The 23,870-nt window shown below is 47.9% G+C and overlaps 1 protein-coding gene across 10 annotated transcripts in view; it reads right to left on the reverse strand.

Moving 5' to 3' along the window:
* Nucleotides 1-23,870, reverse strand: part of AKAP13 (A-kinase anchoring protein 13) — a 337,030-nt gene that overhangs the window by 151,810 nt on the left and 161,350 nt on the right. For all 10 annotated transcript variants that reach the window (XM_078448989.2, XM_078448991.2, XM_078448988.2 and 7 more), the window contains exons 6-8: nucleotides 11,092-11,290; nucleotides 5,418-8,496; nucleotides 1,066-1,199 (exon numbers count right to left, since the gene is read on the reverse strand). In XM_078448989.2, the coding sequence (XP_078305115.1) occupies nucleotides 1,066-1,199; nucleotides 5,418-8,496; nucleotides 11,092-11,290 (3,412 nt within the window). The remainder of the gene's footprint in view (nucleotides 1-1,065; nucleotides 1,200-5,417; nucleotides 8,497-11,091; nucleotides 11,291-23,870) is intronic.

The raw sequence follows: 23,870 nt of genomic DNA on the forward strand, positions 1-23,870 counted from the left end.
CCTCGTTTTAAGTTAATAGCTTTAAACAAAAACAGAAAGAAGCTCAAGACCCTGAAGAAAAACATTTCTGAACACTCACTGAATATTAAACATCGAATTACCAGTGATGCAGCAAATCCACTACTGGGCACATGAAAACATACATCCACACAAACTCGTACACAAATGTTCCCGGCAGTATCATCCACGACTGCCGAGAAGTGGAGACAAGCACAAGATGTGGAACATCCAGAGGATGGAGTGGGAGTTGGCAATGAGAAGAAACAAAATACTAATCGATGTTACAACACGGTTCAACCTTGAAACAGGAAGCTGAGTCAGAGAAGCCAGCTGTCAAAGAGCTCAGCGTTCCATGTTATTCCACGTACGTGAGGTTCTAGAATGGGCAGACGCACAGCAACAGGCGGGAGATGAGGGACCCCCGGAGGGTGGGGCGGGACGGGCTAGTGGTGCTGGGCCGCTACCGCGGACCGTGGTCACCGCTGCACGGCTCTGAAACATACTGAAAACGACGAAGCCGTGTACCTGTGCGGGTGGATTTTATGGTACGGGAATTATAACTCAATGAAGCTGCTATGAAAAAAACTACTGAACCGATTTATTTTTTTGGTCGCTAAAAATGACCTGCTACACATTTTAGACAGCTACTAGAGAACTGGAAGTTAAAACCTCATTTTTGCTCTCAGTTTTCTGTACCAAGAAAGAAGAATCAGGTTTAAGAAGGGTTACGAGAGCCCGTTCTGTGGGAATTCTCATTTTGTGACATGTTCAACGTGATGAGAAGCCAAAGTCCTGTGCTCAGGGAAAATCTTGTTCGTTACCATCGCCAAGGGACCCACGGAGAAGGGCCCACTCCCCACAGCTACGCGGTGCGGCGCCCACGGTCTACGAAAGCTGAACTGCAGCAACACACCCACATTTATACGTGATGGAACAAGAGAAAAGGGGGAAATACCGTTGTTTAAAAAAATACAAACGTTGCCCAAACAAACAAAAGGCTATAAATCAGACACAACAGACCAAGCTAAACACATTTTGTGCTTACACAGACTTAATGCCACTTACCGCCTGGGTCTTTAGGCCTGGTTTCATCTCTGCTGTGGTGGCCACATCTCCCACGGCCACCTCTGCAGAGGCCACGCCCGTCCTCCCATTACTCCGAAAATCCACTTCGTCGGCAGCTTTCAGGTCTGGCATTTCTGAAGAGAAGAAGGGGGTTACAAAGCGCATCTGAAAAATCAAATCCCGTTGTCTTACTGTTTACACAACTCGCTGCAGGCTTCACGTGTTTTGTTTGCTTTTACGTTACACAGGGAAGTATTCAAGTGGAGCTGGTGTCATTTCGGACCCCGTGCTGAGCTAGTCCTTTATCACAGGGTTGTTCGGTTTTCCCCTGTCCTCTGTAGGGGTTTGCAGCTAAGGCGACATCCAGTTCGACGTCTACTCAACTTCCATTTTCACTATGGGCTTTTCCTCACCGATCTCGAGTATGTACTGACTGCATGTGGAAAAGAACATTCGCAAGCTTCAAGGAAACAGATTAATAGCTACAGCCAGGTAGTCCATCTTGATCACCATCAAAGAGACCAGAGATGTTTATGTTTGCACAGCACAAAGAGGAAAGACCTGCTGGGAATGAGATAAAGCCCTTAAGAAGGGTCTGACTTTCTTTAAAAACATACTTGCACACTCTCATCTATCCATCACTGCAAGGGACAAGACTGAAGTGTTCTGGTAAATCACATTTTGTTTTAATTTTATTTCTCCCTAAACCAAAACATAATCACAAACAAGGAATTCTCTCTCCCCGCCACCTTTTTTTTTTTTTTTTTTTAAGATTTTTATTTTTAAGTAATCTCTACACCCAACGTGGGGCTTGAACTCATGACACTGAGATCAAGAGTTGCATGCTCCACTAAGCCAGCCAGAGTACCCCAACGAATTCCTTTTTTTTTTTTTTTCAATTTTTATTTATTTAAAAAAAAATTTTTTTTTTTAACGTTTATTTATTTTTGAGACAGAGAGAGACAGAGCATGAACGGGGGAGGGGCAGAGAGAGAGAGGGAGGGAGACACAGAATCGGAAGCAGGCTCCAGGCTCTGAGCCATCAGCCCAGAGCCCGACGTGGGGCTCGAACTCACAGACCGCGCGATCGTAACCTGAGCTGAAGTCGGACGCCCAACCGACTGAGCCACCCAGGCGCCCCAAATTTTATTTTTGAGAGTGTGAGGGAGAGGGGGAGAGAGGGACAGAGAGAGAATCCCAAGCAGGCTCCATGCTCAGCACGGAGCCCGACGTGGGGCCCATGACCTGAGCTGAAACCAGGAGTCAGGCGCTCAACCACCCAAGCCTCCAGGAGCCCTGGAATTCCTTTTTTTAAAGAAAATGTTTTTATACGTTTTCTTTAGAATTATGCTCACCAGAACAAGCTGTCATGGTTTTTGTTACCTGACCACCACATGGTCAAGCAAATACAGGAAGGAAGTGATAAAATGAACGTCTGAGGCAAATTCATGCTTTGACATTGTTAAGTGAAGGGTAAAAATTCACCTTGACAATACAGATAAAAATAGAACTATCACCTCAATTTCATGTGGAAATTTTTCTGTGGCTGGTTTTCATCTAGTCATGCCACTGCTTCGGCGGAAAAAAAAAATGTTCCCTACATCAAAGGGCAGAAGAGTTTCTTTCACCAAAGAATAAATTCTACTAAGATTTTATTCTAATACACATTATGACGTGCCCAAAGATCTACTTCAGATTTAGGAATGTGACATTCCTATTAATGAACATTTATAAATTCTTCTTCCTTTGCCCCCGTTTATAATTATACGATCTTACTAGCAATTTAAAAGTGGGCAAAAACAAGTTTCCTGGCCCAAAGAATCAAACTCTACCTTACATTTGAGAAAATGTAAATAAAGTGAAAAGAATTGGAGTAGGCAATCCCCTCAAGAAGGACTCCCTAATCAAAACATTTCTAAGTAAGTAGTCATTTTTTCTTCTGGTGGTTGATGACTTTTATTTATTTGGGGGGTATAATTTTTGACACAACCTTACTATCCTATACCCGTCTAGCAAAAATATGGACCTTGGCAAGCAGCGACCAATCACAACGGTGAACACTGATTACTGAGACACAGGGGTGCTGGGAATTTCTACGGGCCTGGCCTGGCTCAGTCAAGTACAACTAACTTCCCAAACCACTGTGATCAATGCACTCGGGTGAGGGGCCACATCCCCTGTCTCTAACCAAAACTTTCGTGTTTTCTCATCTTAATTTCTATTTGGCTTTATCTGCAGCAGCATATAAAAACAGAGGCCAAAGCCATGTGGCTTGTTCCAAATCAACAGTTGAACCAAAGTCTCTTCACTCATAAAAGAGTATGTGTAAATCCAGGAATGTAAACTTCCCAGAAAATACCCTTTGGCTGAGGTCACACTCAGGTGCTTTGTCTCCAGGGCAATGTGACCAGGGACTTTCCCTGATCCTGGCATTCCCCGCCCCCCCCCCCCCCCGCCCGCCCCCAAAGAAAGCACTTACTTCTTCATGACCGGCTACTCTGCAATATAAGATCATGAGCCTTGAACACATATGACTCCTCCTGGGAGCAGAACAAGCAACTCGCCCACACATAACAACCAACTCTAAACGCAGACACACTGCTGAAACTTCAGCTCATTTTCCTTCCTGAAACCTCAAAATCTTAAAAATCATCTCTTAGCGTCTATACCACTGCTACATACCACCGAAAATCAAAGTCTGAAATTTCCCCTGGTTTCTACCTCTTCTCTCTGGGTGTTACAGACACAAACTTCACACAATTTGTTTGCAGTTGTTTGGGTTAAATTCTGACTGCTGAGCCAGAAAAACAAATAATTCCACCCGTGTGGCCAAAGACATAGCGCCCGAATGAAGAGAACACAGCCCGGCATCAGCTTACAGCCACTCCCTATTCTTCTGAAATGTCAACCTGCCAGGGCCCCCAAAATAGACTTGTTGTTGTATCTTATTTTAAAAATTAGAGACCTTTTCATTTAAACTCTGAGCCAGTGGCCAACAAATTTCTATCACTGACAATCCAAAACATGAATAGAACTAAAAACCTCACCTCACCAAAAACACACTACTTCGGGTTTCTTAAAGCCTTCCACGGGGGGAGAAAAGATTATAAATGGTTAAAGACCCCTCATCGGGGAGAATGCCCACGGGGTTGAGGTTACTCTCTTTCCTAAGCAACCTCGTTGTGTCTGTTTGTTTCTCTAGACACCCCACCCCCACCCTCTTAACACCTACCACACTTAACCCGATTTTCAAAAATTGGAAAAAACAGCAAAAACAAACCACAAAAACAAATCAGGCTCCTTCTTACCTCTGCAGCCTGGGGGCGAGCATGGAGGTGGGTCCTCGGTCCACACCTGGAAACAGGTGGTGGCATCAAAGTGCGAATCGAACTGACCTTTAACGGCTGCACCACGTTGGACTCTGGTTTCGGCTTCAGCCTCAACCCCCAAGAAGTTTTATTCACGTCATTTATTTCCACTGAGCAACAGCGGTTTCTGTCTGCTCTCTCTGGACATGGTTACCCACAGATGGGACAGGCTGCTGTGCGAGCAATCTGCTCGGAACAGCTGCTTCACCCAGATAAGCAGACACGACGTGTGCCCTGTGACGGCGGCTCAGCGCACTCGGGCGGACATCCTGCATCCCATGCCCTGCGCTGCGCGGGGGCCTGCACTCCCAGACTGCTGCCCGAGAGCAAGAGGCAATGGAGCTGGAAGTCGGCTCCGCGGGCAGGAAAGGGAGGGCGTTCTCTCCGCTCCCCTCCCCCACCCCTCCCCAATGACCTAATGCCACCATTTTGGACGTGGGGTCACGCGCACAGAACGACACTTACAGCTGTTTCACGAAACCACCCTGACTCTATTTGCTCAGGACACGGACCAGGACGACAGGGGAAGAAAAGTGCTCCGGGCTTGTAAGCAAAACATGTTTTTGCAGCACTGCTTTTTCACAGTTCTAGAGAAAAGGACTAAGCCACATGGATAAAAACATCTGCTAAATTCCTTTATCGTTGCAAAGCACCTGCACGCTAGACAATTTTCTCGGTGAACAAAACTCCCACTGCCCTGGTGTGACAGGCTTAATCAAACAAGCCAGGAGTCTGCAATACAGGAAGCAAAATCTGTCCAACCCCGTGCTGACGTGCCTGTCCTGACGGCGGGCAGGGGCGGGAGGGGGCGGGAGGGGGTGGGGGGGGGGCGGGGGGGGCGGTTGCTGTGAACCTGGCAATGTACCCAATGAATGAAAGACGCTTCTAAAACCACAGAGACGCCCACTTTCTGCCAGCATGTCTCAGAGACTCTTCAGGGAATCTGTTCCACAAGCTGGGACTTTTGTATTCTGCTCTGCTTACCTGTTGCCGGCTCAGGTCCGTCAGCAGGCAGATTCATCTTCTCCAGCTCCCCGCTTTCAGCCGAACACCCTGCGAGGTTGCCAGGGGCTTCTTCACGAACACCGCCCGTTTGTGGGGTCTGCCCAGGCACAAAAGCGATCACGTTCCCTGCAGAAGCACTCACTGGCCGCTCGGTCACCGGGCCTGACTCTGGAGGACTGGACAGTGACATGTGACTGGTCCCCCGCCCAGTGAGGAGTGCTCCCGAGGCCTTGACTTGATCTAGGACGGCCTCCACAATGCGACTCGCGGCCTCCTCGATGGAGTCGGCGCTGTCGGGCAGATGCGCAGCACAGGGCAGAGGGGGAGCGCTCCTTTCCCCGCCTGGGGCCTGGTCACCAGTGCGTGGGAGCCCGGCCTCCAGGGGGACCTCTGTGGCAACAGGCTGCCGTAGGATGTGATGTGCCTGGGTGTCCACCGGTGCCTCCCCGGAGCTGCCCAAGCTGCTGCCGTGGTCCGCTTCCTTCCAACCGAGAGGGAGCAACTCTGGAGTCGCAGCGCCCTGTGGGTCAGTCACTCCTCTGTCTGGTAAAGCTCCTGGCGACCCCAGGATCATATTCTCCTCCTGGCTCAACGAGGCTTTTGGAAGCGGGAGGTCTCGTGTGTTGTGTGATGCGGCCTGTCTCCTGGCCCCAATGGTGCCCGGTAAAGCGTTAGCCACGGCGACATCCAACGCCGCCTTTCCGTTCACCTCACAAGCAGGGTTTATTCCCTGGGAGTTAAGGTTTTGCACTCCAGCATCCAGAGCAAAAGCTCGACTGCAAGGCTGCACCTCAGCCCCATCTGGTAAGAGCCCTGGCGAGGGAGCCGAGCTGCCCTGCTCTGCACCCAGGGCTTCCTGGCGTGGGGCTGCAGCCAGCCCGGCTCCCGGCGGCACCAGGCTCTGTGCAGCCCCACCTTCAGTCGGTGGCGAGACTGGTGGGGCCACTTCCTTGTTTTGCTGAGTTTCTGCATCAAGGCAGGCCGAGGGCGTGTCCAGCGTGTTGCCGTGCTCCAGGGCTCTGTCCTCGGCACAGCCAGCGGAGCCGGGCTCTCCACGGAGTCCCTGCGCCTCCTGTCCGGGAGGTGGTGTTCTCCGCTCTTCCTGAAACGTTCCCAAGGAAAGCGTGTCTTCCTTAACAGGGGAACAAGTCACTGCTTTATCCCTGCCACCCTGTCCCTGAGCTTCAGAGCTTTCTGGAAGCACCAGATTTTTCCCTTCTTCAGTCAAAATGGAACTGGAGGCCACGGTGGCCTTCCCCGCAGGCAGCAGAGAAGAGTCCGCGCCGCCCTCGAGATTCGGAACTTCGGGGGCTGCTGCGAGGCAGGGTCCCCCTTGTTCGTCGCCAAGTGCCGTGGGACTGGTATTGCCCATGCTGGGCTGAAGCTGGAGAGCGGCGGAGGGCACGGGCAGGCCTGCGGCGCCGTCTTCTAGGGGTTCGTTCGCATCTCCGCCCGGGCCATCTCTACCGTCTGGAGCCGTGTGCAGGCCAGGAGCTGCTGTTCCCTTTTCTTTCTGGGAGGGGACAAGAGAAAGCGCGTCATCTTTGGTTACTGATTCACTGCCTGAACCGCCTGCCAGAGAAAAAGCCCTGTCTGATGTCACTGCCTGGTCCGGCACCAGCTCCTTCTCGGCTCCGAGGGCAGCGGCGTGCGGACGCCCCCCGAGCGTATCTGTTGAGTTGGTTTCTAATTTCAAACCTTCTCCTTGGCCCTTCGTATCCGAAACTTCAAGACGACAAAATGCCACATGTTCCTGGGTATCTCGCACGGGGCCGGGGGCGGCCGGGCTAGCCCGTGGACCTTCACGGCAGGCGGCAGGGGGTGGATGCTGCGTGGGGGGCAGTCCTGGGGGGCTGCTTTCAGGCCGGGTAACTATGTCATCACAGCGTTCTGCGGTCAACACACCACCAGAAGTCACCATGTCCTGCTGCCGCGTGGAGACAGCACACGGCTTGCCACCTCCAGCGGGGGGACAGAGGGGTGATTCGCTGTTTGGGCTTTGGATGGGCGGTGAATCCGTTTCTGCCTCCTGGTCTGCCGTGTCTTTTTGGGGCCCAGGCAAAGTTAGGCCAGAGGGCGATGCTGGCACACTTGTGCCTGCCAAGGGAGCACAGGGCTCAAACCCATTGGCAGGCGTGTCTTCCGCTGCAGCTGCAAGTACCGGGGGGCTCGGATTTGGTGGAACCCCAGCGCCCCCCTCACAACCTGGCGAAGTTTCGGTCTCTGCAGTTTTGACGGTGGAGGCTTCTCCGTTACTGCCTGCAGGTGAACACTCGACAGGTCTGGAAGCCTCCAGGGAAGCAGTGGCAGGGACGCCGTGAGGAGCGCCGGCTTCACCTGCAGGCTTCCTCGGGCCTCTTCCATCACAGGCTCCAGCCGTGCTGACACTAGAGCTGGCAACCTCTTCGTCCGTGCTCCCCCCAGCTTCGAGCACGTTCTTCTGGGTGGGGGTGTCTGTGTTCCCGAGATCACATTTTGGGTCCCCAGCAGTCGCTGGGACGCCGACTGCAAGCTCCCCTCCAGACAGATGCCGAATGGCAGCGGTGCCCGGCTGCATGGCCACGTCTCCCTGCGGGACGTGGTCTCCAGCGCCTGGAGACTCCTGGTCCGCGGCCAGTGCGGCAGATTCTGTTCCAGTTTCTCCGTTTCTGAGTCCACAGCAGGGGACGCCCCCTGCGCCGTTTCCTCCACAATCAGGCACACTCTGCAGGCAGTGGCTGGGCCCAGATGCGGCTCCGCAGTCCGCAGCAAGTGCTGCCTCCACCTCTTCCCCTTTTCTCTCCACGCCTGCAGTTCTCCTCCCGCAGGAACAGTCTGTGTGCTCCAACTTAGCCACACCTGACAAATCGCAGGAACTTGCAATCCCCCCGGCAGTGCTCCCTGGGCAGCACGGAGAGCTTGCGGTGTCTTCGGGAAGAGGGCGCTGCTGGCCGTCCCTGGGGGCTGACGCACAGCAGAGACACTGGCTGTCTGTATCCTGGGCAGCGGGCACACCTGAAGGATCCTGTGCTGTCACCATTAAGGGCATGGGATTGTCCATCTGCTTAAGGTTTGTTTTCTAGGAGGAAATGAAAGACACTTTTAAGAACGGTCCCTGGGAAGAGGGCACTGACACCTATACGCAAAACTCCTGCCGGAGACCGCTCATTGCCTTTCCAGCCCTATGATCACATGGTAAGCTGATCTAAATAGATACAAACACATTTTCTCTTGTAGCTGCATATCCACTGGAAAGATAAAAATGGCCAAGAACATACAAGATGACTATTTCCTAAGTTTTATGAACTCATTCTGGAAAGGTTGATGGGAGAGGGGCGCCTGGGTGGCTCAGTGCAAAAAGTGTCTGACTCTTGATTTCGACTCAGGTCACGATCTCACGGTTTTTGAGATCAGGCTCCACGACCACGTTCAGTGTGGAGCCCAAAAATTCCGTCTCCACCTCTCTCTGCCCCTCGCCACTCTCAAAATAAAAAAAATTTTTTTAAGTAAATAGGGGATATTCTTTTACTTTAAAAAAAAAAAAAGCAGTTCCTCTGTTATCTAGTACCAAACATTAAACAAGAACATATCAAACTAATAATACCCAATTCTTTAAAAAACTTTTTTCCATGTTTATTTTTGACAGCGTGCACGCATGCTCATGCGCAGGGTGAGGGGTAAAGAGAAGGGGACTGAGGATCTGAAGCAGGCTCTGTGCAGACAGCCCAATGCGGGGCTCAAACTCATGAACCATGAGATCGTGACCTGAGCTGAAGTCGAATGTTCAACTGACTGAACCACCCAGGTTCCCCATAATACCAAATTCTTGATTATTCTTAGAAAGTACTGTGGCTTGATGATATTGTAGGTCATCTCAAAATTACATTTTGCAACTTTGCAGTATTTTAAAAAACACAAACAGATATAACCAACTATACGGGAATGGTTAAAAAAAAAAAAAATCACAGTCGTTCAACCTGATGGCAGATGCCAAGCTGTTACATAAATGTGAACTATGAAGACCACAGTGAAATCTGAAATACAGATTTACAATACAATGTTGGAAAAAATAAATAAAGCCTAGAGTTAATTTAAGGTTATAAGCATGCAAAATTCAAATGTACTTTTAGACAAGGCTTAGGAAAAATGGAGAAAAACACAGCTCATCTTTGGGGTTGGTTTGCCTTTTATACCAAGGTTTCAGGAATTCTTACAATACTAGTATTTGTTCAACACATAGAAACTATTTGTAAGACATCTGGCTTCGCTCTTCCCCACTGTCTGACCTACTGCAATGGTCTCACACAGATCTACTGTGCCCTCTCTAGTTCATTTACTCTCTCAGTAAGCACTTAACAGTTCTCCTACATCACACTAGTCCTGTCTACTAACCGGGCCTATTGTAGAAATTTCCACGTGCAAGTGTAATATGTGGTATGCTCACTAAAGTCTTTCTAGTAAGAGAGTACCGCCCCCCCCCGCCCCCAGCAAAAAGTGGATTTTCAGTAAAAGCTTTTGCGCTATGCTGCTTAGAGTGTTCAAATTAATTTGCTTCCACTGTTGCTGAGAATGTAACCGTCCCCTAAAAATTATGAAAGCAAGTCATTACATTTAATAAAGGGTGAACGTTCCAGAAACAAGTGGTGTTTCGCAAACAACTTTAAAAGCTCCTAACAGCATGTATCCTCTCCGAGTTTTCATTTCTCATAGTTTCCTGTCAGGCATTCCCATACGAGACAGTAACTTTGGCACCTGCAAGCTGAGATTTTCAAGTGGACCGTCATTCACCCAGTAACAAGAGCTCTAAAGGAAAATCGGACTCAGCAGTCCGTTCAGAGCAAAACAAAATGATGCCTGTTCTGGGCGTGCACGATTCAGAAAGCGAAAGGCAGGCCCATCACACAGCCCTGCTGTGGGGTGTCTTGGCCTGCTGACCTCAAAAATAATGCCTGCTCCCAAAGAGGCCTCTGGTACTGAGTTGACCCTAGACGACCTTAAATGAAATTACTGTCAAGCTTTCTCCAAATCAAATCAGCTCTGAAATACACTGGGTGGAAAAATTATGTAAACTTAGCCTTCAGATGTTATGGCCAAGAGACATGTACCCATATGACGTTTATATTATGCATAATAAATGCTACCAGGGAGTCTGTAATGTTTTTACGTCTGGCAACAACTTTATCTTGAAGGCTTGAGTGGATTATAAAATCTTTATTTTTTTAGTGATCTTTTTACCATCCAACTATCAATTTAAATATAGTAACATTATCATCGCTCACTGGACCAGTTGTGAGGCTTTATTTCTGAGTATAGCAACCATCTCAGGAACTGTTTTGCTCAGTTTTATAAAGCTAAACTGACAAATTTATAAACAGACGAATTTCCCTTGATGCCAGGAAAACGGAGTTCTAGTTGTTGCGTATGTTTCTGCATCTGCAGTGTGTACGTGTATCTTTCATTATTTCAAAAACATGGCAAAAAAAAAGAAAGAAAACTGCCCGCGGCCCCCTGCTGCCGCCCCCTATCTGTAAGTGTAACATCCAACACCACTAAAACTGCCCTAAGGGGTTTCACAATCTGCGAGGACAGCATTTTTAGGCTCCAATTATAGCAAGGTTCACTGGGGGAAAGAGTGAGGGCACAAAAGCCTGAAAATGGACATTTTCTTCCTTACCATTAGCTGCTGTTGGATGTTCCTAAGTTTAAATATGTGTCCAGTGCAATGGTCTCCAGGAAATGGGGGTTCATGATGCGCTTCGGACTCAGAGGTTAACGTATAGACGTCCAGCTCTCGATGGTGCCTCACAGAACAGTCTCCGTAAGGTATCTCATAGGATAGACGGCTCCAGGAGTCTGGTTCTCTGGCGTTCTCCCTGGAAGCAGGCAACTGCTGGTTAACACACGTACGTTCTGCTCCCGGTGGCTCAGCACCAGCCCTCTGCTCTTACCCGGCTGCTCTGGGGGACCTGCAGCAGAAGTCTGGTTTGGGCACTTCCCCAGGGATTCAGGCATGGCCCTAACTAACTGCTCCATCCCCCTCAGAAGAGGTCACAAATGGATTAAATGAGAACTGCAGGATTCCTCCTAAACAATGATGTTTTGATCAAGATAAAGAGAGGTCTGGGAGCTTAAAATAGTTAATATTATGCTAACAACCAACTTAATGAGGAAATGTGAGGAGGATGGTCTTAGCCTGGTTTTCACTAGAAGCACGGCTTATTACGCATTTCTCTCAAATTGGGTTACATCACACGTTAACTGCAGTGACTATACTGGGAAGGGAAGAAGTAATCAGTACAACCCACGCAAGGGCACTCCAACTTTTGTTGACAACTCTCAAAGTCAACCATACAGACCACGACTGGATGCCATATACGCTATTCTTGTCAATACAATTAGGAAACCACTTGGTTCTAAGAACTCCAAGTTCAAATTTTTTTCATTTGGAAAACAAACAACCTTGCTCAACTAGTATCGTTATAAATGAAATAAGGCCGACAAAGGCACAGGTGTGTAAAAAAAGCATTTCTGGGAAAGGCCTCAAAACATAAATTCTCTTTATGAACCAGGAGATTGGTAAAGTACCCCAGAGATTCTGGAAGAAGGAGGAAGGCTACGTTTGAGATCATTGTTTTAAAATGGAAGAATTAAGAATGAAGCATGAAGAAGAAACAGACATGCCACCCACGGACAAATGGGAGGGATGACACACGACTCCCTCTCTGCAGTGTTTTATTTACTAAATCACACCTGTCTGTCATTAACAACTCACCAGATAATAACTGGAATTTGAAACTAACAATATGTTATATAAGAAAGCCCAGAAGTGAATAATTGTATGCTGGCTGAGTAACAATGAAGGCTGTTCCAAAAGAAAACCACTGTAATGTCCATACTCATGAGCGACACCCCAGCAGTTGCTTAAAATGAACTTGGTATACACTCGGCTAAATCCTTATGTGCTTACCAGGTCGCTCTACTCTGAATGAAGTGACCTCAAAAAGAAAAGTACAGTTGACTCTTCTTGGGCAACGGGGGTTTGAACTGCACGGGTCCATTTACACACAGATTTTTCTCCCCAGAAATACAGTACGGTTCTATAAACGTATTTTCTCTTCCTTATGACTTTCTCGGTAACATCTTCTTTTCTCTGGGCTCCTTTACTAGAAGATTACAGTGCGTAATGCATGTAGCATACAAAGTTTACATTAACTGGCTGTTTATGTTATTGGTAAGGCTTCCGAGCAACAGTAGGCTATTAGGTTTTTGGGGAGTCTATACTTACATTCGACTTTTGATTGCACAGAGGGTTCGCACCCCTGCGCCAACAATGGACTGTTCCAGGGTCAATTCCACTTATAAGATAGTCACTGAAAGGTTCAACTGAATGACTCGACTAAGTGACCAATCAGCTATACCAAATAAAGGGGCGTGACTTCTCTGTAAACGGAGTTTTGAAGCTCAATTTGGGTTGCCATTGTCGCTAACTCTGGTTAACTGTCTGACAGAATCGGTAGCATAGCTGATTACTCAGATTACCTCCTACAGCCATACTCCACTAAGAAAAGACCTCTGAAAACAAAACCTGATTTACAGACCCCATCCCAGCGTGAACCAAGTATAATCCACTAAGAAGAGAGGACTGTTTGCCGAGGCAGGGGCAACTAAAAAGTGACGTACTCCATTCCCAGCAAAATGGAATTCTCCACCAACCTTGCCACTATTAACTCTCGAACTGCTTCCTTTCTACTGTCTAAACCTTGAGAAACTGCCATCTGTAACCACAGACTATTTACCTTCTGCCATTCCCAGGCTCTCCTTCCAGAGGAAGGTGCTTCTGTTGCCACAGTCCCCCCCAGGTGCCAAGAACCCTTCCGTCTCCCGACTCACTGTCCCTGTGAATTTGTGTTGCTTCCTAGTCTGTCTAGATACCAAAGACCAGTCAATGCATTTATTCTCCCACTGACTTCTGGGAACACCTGATGCTGACACCCTTCCAAACCCGTCGTGCCTGCAGGTCTGGGTCAAGCCCACCGTTCAGCAAGTATCTGTGTGCCAGGAAGCATTCCAGGTGCTGGTGATACAAACCAAAATCCTTACCCTGCTGTAACTTCTATACTTAGCAAGGGAGACGAGGACAGCCAGATTAAATAAAACAACTGGTATTCTGGAAGACAGCAAGTGCTTTGGAGAAAAATAAAGCAGTGTGGTGGGATAGGAACACCCCACTGAGGCGGCATTTTAAGCCAATACATTTTGTGCTCTGTGTTCAGCATCATATAAAATTTTTACTGAACCCACTAATAAAATGTGGCAAAACTCCAGGCATAAGAACGTTTACTGCAACTTTAGGTATAATAGTATTAAAAACTGGACAACCCCTGGTCAGTAATGAGAGGCCTATTTGATAAACTGATCTCTGGACTATTACGTAGCCATCACAAATAACTGAAATAATAGTTCAGTAACACTGAAATCTACAACATTCAGTGAAATAAGCAAAATAAAAAGCATAAAACTGTAAGTCTAGGCAGTAAAATGCACAAATAAAAATAGTGTCACAGTGGCTGGGTTTTAGGTTGTCTTCCCCGAGATTTTAATTCATGTTTTTAACAAATTTTTTCAAGTCCCCTATTGAGCCAGGACTCGTTGCTGGTCTGTTAATGCTTTTACTCACTTGTGTGTTAGTGAAACTTTCTATAATTTCGTCAAAGGCCCAGCCTTAACCTTGTCTACTTCACTCTTGGGTGACCTTTCTGCCCGTCTTAGAAGCTTGAGACCACCTAAAGGGAGCTAAAACCATCTTAATCCACTAACAGATGGCTCTGCCCACCACCCCCCAGCGTCAAAGACGCCCCTTCCCAACAGTGTGTTTGCTCTGTTCCGCCTGCCCTCCCTCGGTACCTGACAGGGTAATAATGCTCCCCCGGCTGCCTGCTGTTTTCCACCCACTTCTGGACCAGCTCCTTCCCGCCTGCCTGCCTGCCTGCCTACCAGTGCGGTTAAACCACCAGCAGGAGACAGAGGGGCGGTGCAGCAGAAGGGATTACTGGGGCCCTGCTGGGTCAAGAAGCAGCAGCATAAATCTGCACTCAGCCCTGGAGACCAGATCTCACCGAGGAATCTGGCGCCTGGGGGGCATGTGACAGCGGAGACATTTTCTGGTGGTCACACCTTGGGTGGGTGGGTGGGGGGAGGTTCTGCAATGCACAGGACAGCTCCCCACGAGGGATGACCAGGCCCAGACTGGCAGTCGTGCTGACTTTGAGAAACACTGCTGTCAACCCACTGACCCACTTTGTCCTCTACACTTTGTCCCCTCCCGCCTCGGCACCAGTCACCCAAACGTTTCAAGGCTCTGCAATTTGGCTCCCCCTCACTCCACTGGCCACTAAAACCTCACGGTCACGGGTGTCCACTGATGAGAAAATACCAAATCCGGTGGCTTTTCTTTGTCCTCGTCACCCTCAAGTTTTGCAGACTTTTAAAATAGCAACTGGATTCTTCTGAACTTTATTCTCTCTGGACGTTCATAAAGAACCATCCTATTTTCCTCCGGTTTTCTCTGGCTCTCTCTCCTCCTCCTCACATGGTGGATGTGAGCACAGCACACATCAGCTTCCTACCCTCTCCCACTTCCTTTCCTCCTTTCCCACAGTCCCACCCCACCTCCCAAATCTCTCTCCAGCTGCAAAGTCCGCGTTCCTGTCCCACACTTCCACCGACTTCCATGTCTTCACCAGAATGTGCGGTGGGCATTCTCCGACGTCAAAACTCAGTTTCATGTTCCCCCACCCCCCAAGGCGGCAGCAACCCGACTGATTTCCATGAATTAACAGTGGTCATCCCTAGTAACACCACTTACCTTCTTCAGAACATCCTGCTGGTTCTGGCTTTCCCATTCGGTGCCTTACTTCACTTCCTACGGGCCCTGAGTCACCTGGACTCTTGCAGTCACTCTTGTTACAGGCCAGCTGCCCTACACCCGCCACCGCTCCCCAAATCTACCCAACAGAATCATCTTAAGGCAACAGTGAGGTCTCCTCCTGCCCCAAAGTTTTGCTGTGCCTTCCCATTATCGCCTGTCTGCTGGGAGGGAAGCAGGCACGGTGTATGCCCCCATCGCCTAGGCTTTCCCTTCTCCTCTTAAGCATTCTACGGAGCAGCACCCCACGTGCACCGTGTGGATATAAAGCAGAAAGCCACACAACTTCACGACCAAGGCTGCTCAGCTGTGAACGCCAGAATGACAACTGTCTCGTTCCGCTCTGCGACACGAGCTTCGCTGGCATGACAGCTGCAACGTGTCCATGTTAAGGCACTGGCTTAGTAACACACGTAAATCTGGCCTAACATTCTGGGGCTATGTTACAGAAAATCCACGCTCTTCCAACAACAGGATCACAAAACAGACAGCCACGTACGCAGAAGAGTGATGAGGGATCCAGGACGGATGAGGCATCACAAACAGACTCCCCAGCACTGAAGGGGGCTATTTAGCTCGCCACGTGCCGCCTCCCTAACACTTGAACGCAGCCGGCCCCCTCCTCCTCCTAACTGCTCTAACATCGGTCACACCCGCGTTCAGCGTCTACATCATTACACATCTAGAAGTGCCGATAATGGCTGCTTCACCTAACGACCTAAGAGAACTCTCCCTTTCTGGCACAACTTATTATTTTCTCTTGAATTAAGTTACCCTCTTTTTTCTAAGTACTCCCAGCTAGAACTTTGTTTTTATGGTCTTGCTTCACAATGGAATTCTCAAAGACAGTTCAAGGAAACATTTGCTCAACACCCACTAAGCAGCAGGCATCCCACTGGATGCCAGGGCCACCAGATAAATATGGCAGCTCTTCTCCAGGACACGTGCAAACACACGGACTACAGTCAACCATGGAGCGCTCCTACACAGCCACAGTCTGGCTCACTGGAGGTATGGTCCCTTCCACGGAAGCGAAAAAGCAAGAAAGAACTAGGAGTTTTACACTTGCAAGTGTGGCATCTCATGCACTAAACATACCATGTTTCATCAAAATTACAATGCTACTTCTTGTAAAAGTGTCGTTACTTTATGCATCACTAGGAAGGAAAAAACTTGAGTGAATTATGACATGACATTGTAGCAGTGTTGATCAGAATGTATCCGATTTCACAGCCAGAACAATGTACACCTTAAAAGAGATTATTAACAGGGGCGCCTGGGGCTCAGTCAGTTGAGCGTCTGACTTCAGCTCAGGTCATGATCTCACAGCCCGTTGAGTTCGAGCCCCGCATCAGGCTCTGTGCTGACAGCTCAGAGCCTGGAGCCTGCTTCAGATTCTGTGTCTCCCTCTCTCTGCCCCTCCCCCGTCTCAAAAATAAATAAATGTTAAAAGTTAAAAAAAAAAAAAAGAGAGAGATTAACACAGGGTATAAATATAGCCAAACGCCCTTTTGCATATGGCAGTGGTAGCGAAATGGTCAAGTGACCTGTTCAAACCTCATCGGTTTCCACAGCATGCTCTGATGAATGATAACATCCTCCCGTCACCCGTGCCCCTGAAGCGAATGGGCAGCAGGTGCACGTGAAGACAGCAGCTCCGAGGCCAAGGACTGAGCTGCAAGGCGCCTCGGCAGATTGTGGCTGTGGCTTGGTATACTTCAACAAAAATAGCTGACACACGGTGTTCAAACTTTTAAGTAGCTGAAAATCGTCAAATAAAACCATCTGCAGAGAAAGAATTGCTGGCTGGTGATGGGGCCAGTCCAGGGAAGGAAAGTCAAAGCCCTGCTCTCTCTCCATCTACCTTCCCCTTCTCCCCACCTCCCCAGTGAGAACACGGGGCATAGCTAAATGTTCTGTAATCCCCAAAGTACAGAATTCCTTTATGTAAAACTACCACATTTCCCATTTCACAGCCATTTTCCTTGTTTAGTCTCCTATGGACTTGGAGATCAGCTGCCCAGCCTTCTCTCTTGATTAAAAGCCCTCTCTGGGTCACAGTTCGTAATTACGTTGTCCCTCGGCTTTGTAGTTCTTCCACAGAGGGGACTATGCCTGAGTATCTAAAGTTTACCTTAGAAAAGTAACACAAAGATTTTACTGCAACCAAATCAAGTCTGGCAAGACAGAAAAGCACACCCACAAGTTTACTTGCAATTCTGGTTGTTTCTACTGGGGAATTAATAGGCACCACAGCCTCAGCTGGGATGTTTTGTTGTTGCTGCTTCCAAATGAGCGTTGTACAGATGAGGACGGGTCAATGCTGTGGGTGGCAGTCTCTCCCCAGGTCCTTTCTCCTCCCAGGGAGGACACCACCCCTCTGAAGAACGGGGTTCTGTCACGACTAATGGTGGCAATTACGCAGCATGGAGACGCTTCATTCCTACTCCACCAGAAAGTATTGAGGTCTCTTAAAAATTTCTTAGACTGTCACATTCAGCCAGACCCCAGAACAGCCTTCAAGACAGAGAGGCCAACACCACGGTGACCTTGAAACTTTCAATCATCCTCTCATGAGGCAATTTATACTGCTCCCAGCCACTCCCAGGCACCCCGCATTTCACCCTGAGTTTCTAGTACGACCCCCCAGGGCAGTCTCTCACCAGGCACCGAAAGCCCCGGGGCGCTGCACTGCCATGCTCTCTTTGCTCTCTTTACTCATCTGTCATCCGGCCGAGGACAAGGACCACACTGCTCCTGGCTGGCGGGGCCTTGCTACCCTGCTCACTCTCTTGACACACTGCAGGTACTCAAACAGATGCGCGGATTTCACTCCAGGGCGGGAGAGTACCAATATTCCTGTTTTGCTCACAATGCTTACCAACGGTTTGAGATCACGGAGAACTCGCTCTCTGTGAAGGGTGAGACCCCCTAAAGAAGCAACTCCGGTAAAGCCCATGTAGCGGCAGAAATGGCTTAGAAGGTGAACTTGGCAAGGAACTAGCCCCAGCGCATGTCCAAGGTCAGGGGGAGACCACTGCTATGAGGATACTACTGGGCAGTTGGCGAAAAAGGAACCTAAAGCCCATACGAGATCGTATTAATGTTCTATTAATGATAAGTGCATTGTGATAAGAATATGATGAGGGCGCCTGGGTGGCTCAGTCGGTTGGGCATCTGACTTCGGCTCAGGTCATGATCTTCTGGTTTTTGGGTTCGAGCACTGCATCGCTCTCTGTGCTGACAGCTTGGAGCCTGGATCCTGCTTCGGATTCTGTGTCTCCTTCTCTCTCTGCCCCTCCCCCCGCTCACGCTATGTCTCACTGTTTCTCAAAAATAAATAAATGTAAAAAAATAAAAATAAAAAAATATGCTTAAACACTTAGAATAGTGGGACTGGTCTGCAACTCATTCTCAAGAGTTCAGCAAGATCGTATATATACAAGTACAACCACCGATAAAGCAAGCATCACAAATGTGCATTGAGGTGAACAGCATACAGGAGCTCATTGTTCTGCTCTTGCCATCTTTTCTATGGTTCAAGAGTTTTCAAAATAAGAGGCTGATTTAAAACATTAACCTACAAAAAGGCAGGGGCAGCAATTCTTAGTTAAGGCAGGGAGGAAACGAATATTATTTGGGTATCTACTGAGAAATGGGCAGGTGCGTGTACTGTTTAATCCTCGTGTGAATCCTTCCACGAAGCGCGACTCCCAGTTCAGAGGAGAGGATGTGGAGACTCAGAAATACCAGCTCGCTCTCGTGAGCCACACCACGTCCGTCAGCAGTTCGATACACCTGGCTTCCAACGACACACGCTGCCACTTGGAGAAGGGAGAGCCTGGGCGACAGACCTGGCCTCTCTGAGCGAGCGCCACACTCTGGAAGAAGCCCCTAACGGGCCTTCCGCACGGGGGCTGCAGCAGTGAAAGGGGGCAGGAAGCAAACTCTCTAATAGTGCCTGGCACACAGGCGGTGCTCTCCTGACGCAGCACTCCCTACAAAGGCTGGAGGAACGGATGCGAATCCCGGGTGGACAGACCCAGAGCCTGTGCTCTCCCGCGATCTGATGCCGCGCCACTCTGGTGCAAGGGGTCGCTCTTGACGGGAAGCCGTCGCCAGATGCCACAGCACGACACACGGAGGGTCACTGGAAGGCAGAGGAGAGGCCTGGAGGGGAAGAAGGTCTTCGACAAATCCAAAGAACGTCCATTCCGGGCCCAGTGCCGTCCACCACACGGGCATTCCTCCGGTGGTAGAGAGTTCTGCCAAGTTACTCAACAGCACATGCAGCTCGGGTGCCCGGCGAGCAGCACGCAAGGTGCAGGGGAATGGTCCGGCCCAGGGGCTCGCCGCCCAGCGATCTTCGAAGCGAGCACATTCCTCTCAGATGAAAGACATGTCAACTCTGACAACCGAGCCTCTCAATCTCCTTTTAAAAAAGGACACACTAAATTGTTCACCACATTTGTCACAAAACTGATACTAATTGGCACCTACCATTCCCTAAGGGGAAAAACTGTTCTGCTTGCCATAACGAATCACCACAAATTCATCAAACTGCATTGAATTTAGGTTTCCCTGGAGGCGAGATCACAAGAGCATATGAAAAAGCAGGGCGCTAAGGTCTGACTAGAAGCCCCCTGGGGCGCCTGGGTGGTTTGGCCAGTTAAGTGTCAGACTTCGGCTCAGGTCATGATCTCACCGTTCGTGAGTTTGAGCCCCGCATCAGGCTCTGGCTGACAGCTCAGACCCTAGAGTCTGCTTCGGATTCTGTGTCTGCCTCTCTCTCTCTGCCTCTCCCCTGCTTGTACTCTGTCTCTCGCTCTGTCTCAAAAATAAATAAACATTTAAAAAAAAATTAGAGGGGCGCCTGGGTGGCTCAGTCGGTTAGGCGGCCGACTTCGGCTCAGGTCACAATCTCACGGTCCGTGAGTTCAAGCCCCACGTCGGGCTCTGTGCTGACGGCTCGGAGCCTGGAGCCTGTTTCAGATTCTGTGTCTCCCTCTCTCTGACCCTCCCCCGTTCATGCTCTGTCTCTCTCTGTCTCAAAAATAAACGTTTAAAAAAAAAAAATTTAAAAAAAAATTTAGAAACTCCTTTTTATCATTGTCTGGTCCAAGACAGATTATTTAAGCTTCTCGGAGCCAAAGCTTTTTCATCTGTTTACAAAAAAGTGACAATAATATCAGCTTTCTTACAGAGTTGTTCTAAGGATCAGAGATACACTTAGTATTACATTAGTTAATAATAGTTTCTATTTCCTTCCACAAAGGAGGGGTACACACCCTAGTCACTTCCTTTTACAGCTGCGTTTGTTAACGGTTTAACAATGTACGAAACACTGAACTATGTGTTTTATTTACGTCACATCGCCTCATTTATTCTTCCAACTATGCTGTGAAGGAAGCTATCACCCCAATTTGCAGATGAGGAAACCGAAGGTGTGAGAAATTCAATGACCTGCCTCGCAGCTAGTGAGTCACAGGGCCAGACCCAGGGCTGGTGTTCTAACCACCAGACAAAACCGCCTCTGCTGACTGTTTCGCCCTAGAGAATGCAGACCCGTGAAACACACGAGGTATTTCTAACATACCCTCTTTGCAGGGTTACGTTTTGGGGGTGTACACATGTGTTAGGGGCCCGAGATTCATGGCCCACGGCTTCCATGGTCATTTTTCTCTCTACACTCAGAGAGGCTACCTGGGTTCTAACTCCAGGGCTCCATGACTTCTGGAACACCTTGATCCTCCAACAGCCGACGTTCTGCATTTTCTAGCCTCACGTTACTGCACTACTTCCAGGATCTTAAAAAAATAATTTTTAATATCTTACCATGTTGCTAATCACATTTGCAAAAGTATCTAACATACCAACATTCACAGAATAAGTAACAATTAAAGTTAAGTCAAAGTTTTCTTCTAATTAAAAAAATTTTTTTAACGTTTATTCATTTTTTTTCAATGTTTTTTTATTTATTTTGGGGACAGAGAGAGACAGAGCATGAACGGGGGAGGGGCAGAGAGAGAGGGAGACACAGAATCGGAAACAGGCTCCAGGCTCCGAGCCATCAGCCCAGAGCCTGACGCGGGGCTCGAACTCACGGACCGCAAGATCGTGACCTGGCTGAAGTCGGACGCTTAACCGACTGCGCCACCCAGGCGCCCCGCGTTTATTCATTTTTGAGAGACAGAGAGAAAGGGCGTGAGCAGGGGGAGGGGCAGAGAGCAAGGAAGACACAGAATCCGAAGCAGGCTCCAGGCTCTGAGCTGTCAGCCCAGAGCACAACATGGGGCTCGAACCCACAAACCGTGTAATCATGACCTGAGCCAAAGTTGGACGCTTAACCAACCGAGCCACCCAGGCGCCCCTAAAGTTACGTCAAATTTCTACTAGACGGACATCTAAATATTTACTGATGTGGTCAACCTTGGTTGTTGATATCCCTTATTTAATCAGATTTAAGGCACCAACCTGATTCAAATAACTCTCAGGAATTAATTTTCAGGTGTACTGTGAAGTCTAATTTTCCCACTAAGGCAAAGTTCTTAATCTCAACTGCATCTTACAGTTACCTGGAGGAGCTTTTTTAAAATCCTGATTTCCAGATCACGCTTAACACCAATTAAACAGAAGTCTCTAGAGGTGGCCCTCAGGCGTCAGTATTTTTTAAAGCTCTCCAGGAGATTCTAATATATAATCAGAATCCTGACGTACAGCCAAAGCTGCAAAATACCACATTAAAGTAACCTACAGATGCAAGTTCATTTTAAAAAGAGTAAGTTAAGGCTGGCAAGACTGCGATAAACACTGAAGCTGTAAGTACTGTATCCTTTGACCTAATTATAGCATTCCTCGTCATTTACCTTACAGAAATAAGTTAACAGAAGAACTAATAGGTAAAAACGAGGTCCTTTGCCGCATTCATTACTTAGCTTCGGATTTTTTAAATGTTAAAACTAACATTCAACACTAGGTAAATGGGTTAAATACTCAAGACAGAGTATTTCAGAGGGCCCCAAAAATAATTATAAAGACCACAGAAATAGATAAGAGTAGGAAAAAGTAAAAATACCAGAACACAAAACAGAAAATCCACTGCAATTGTTTAAAACAACAATGCAGTGTGGGAGGTAATATCTGATAATGAAATAAATCTGTCTTATTGGTGGTGGCATTATGAATATTATGTCTAACTTAACGGTTAAAAAAAATAAATGCTAACTCTCCCTCTTCATTACCATTCTTGCTTCTGGCCTAAGTCCGAGGACAGAGACCGCACAGTGCAAGTGTCCCTGAGAGCTAAGGCAAGGGAACACAGAGAAATAAGCCTGAGTCTGGACTCTGACACAGGAATACTAAATTCATCCCCAGACCAACACCAGGCACTTCAAATGGATCCTCATCTAAGAAACCCAGACTGACCAATCCCAACTCACTCAGCAATGCACTTTCTGTTTTTTCTACCCTCTCCCTCCCCAGATGACTGAGGTCACCTAAGAGATGACAAAGAGATTGCTATTTAAGTATTACTTGTGAGGCCCCTGGGTGGCTCAGCTGGTTGAGTGTCTAACTTTGGCTGAGGCCATCTCATAGGTCCTGAGTTCAAGCTCTGCATCAGACTCTCTGCTGACAGCACGGAGCCCACTGCAGATCCTCTGTCTCCCTCTCTCTCAAAAATAAATAAATAAATACTAAAAAAATATTTTTTTTTAATAAAAAAAAAAAAAAAAGGATTACTTAGATTTCTATTTCTATAAAGCTGGGTTGCTCTCTCGCAGAACACAGGATTCTTTGTCTATTCCATGACAGCTACTGGCTTCATAACTACTTACTAGCCTCCTCATACAAAGTGTACTTAGTGAAAAGAGACACACAGGCACGTGAGGATTCTCTCGAGAGGGAGACCGTTATCACTGTGACTACAACCAAATTCCGGGCTGGGGAAAGAGAAACGTTTACAAAATAATCTGAAACTTGGAAAGAATAACAGAACTGGATAAAATAATTTGAAACTGATGATAAAAAACAGACCAGAAGAAAAGTCCAGTATCCAACCACTCGGAGAAAAAGAATACGTCTTTAAAATGTTCAGTTTCTTTAGCTTTCTCATGAAGCAAACACACAGAACAAAATCAAACAGCAACCCTAGATGTTTACCCATTTAAATAATCTAATCACAACAGAGGGCAAGGAAAGCAGTCTATTTCTTCCAGTCTTCTTTCTGAAAAGCATTTGAAACTCAATATAACCGAAAGATTAAGACCCAAACATGAATCTGTAACTCTAGTGTAAGGGTGACCATTAAAACAAGCTAATTAACAAGCTTCCAATGGCAAAGTTGCCATAATTCTATAGACAAAGTGAGTTGTTCTACTTATAAACATGGGTAACTTGAATCACAATGAAATCATCACTGTGTACACTAGTTTTTTCCAGCTCAGGAAAAAGAGAAAACGTTCTTACTCATTAGTCTGGGCAGGACTCTTCAGACATGAAGTTCCCTTAGCTTTATATAAGGTTACTTT

This window comes from Panthera onca, chromosome B3, assembly GCF_046562875.1.
Source record: "Panthera onca isolate mPanOnc1 chromosome B3, mPanOnc1 haplotype 2, whole genome shotgun sequence".
Classification (NCBI taxonomy): Eukaryota; Metazoa; Chordata; class Mammalia; order Carnivora; family Felidae; genus Panthera; species Panthera onca.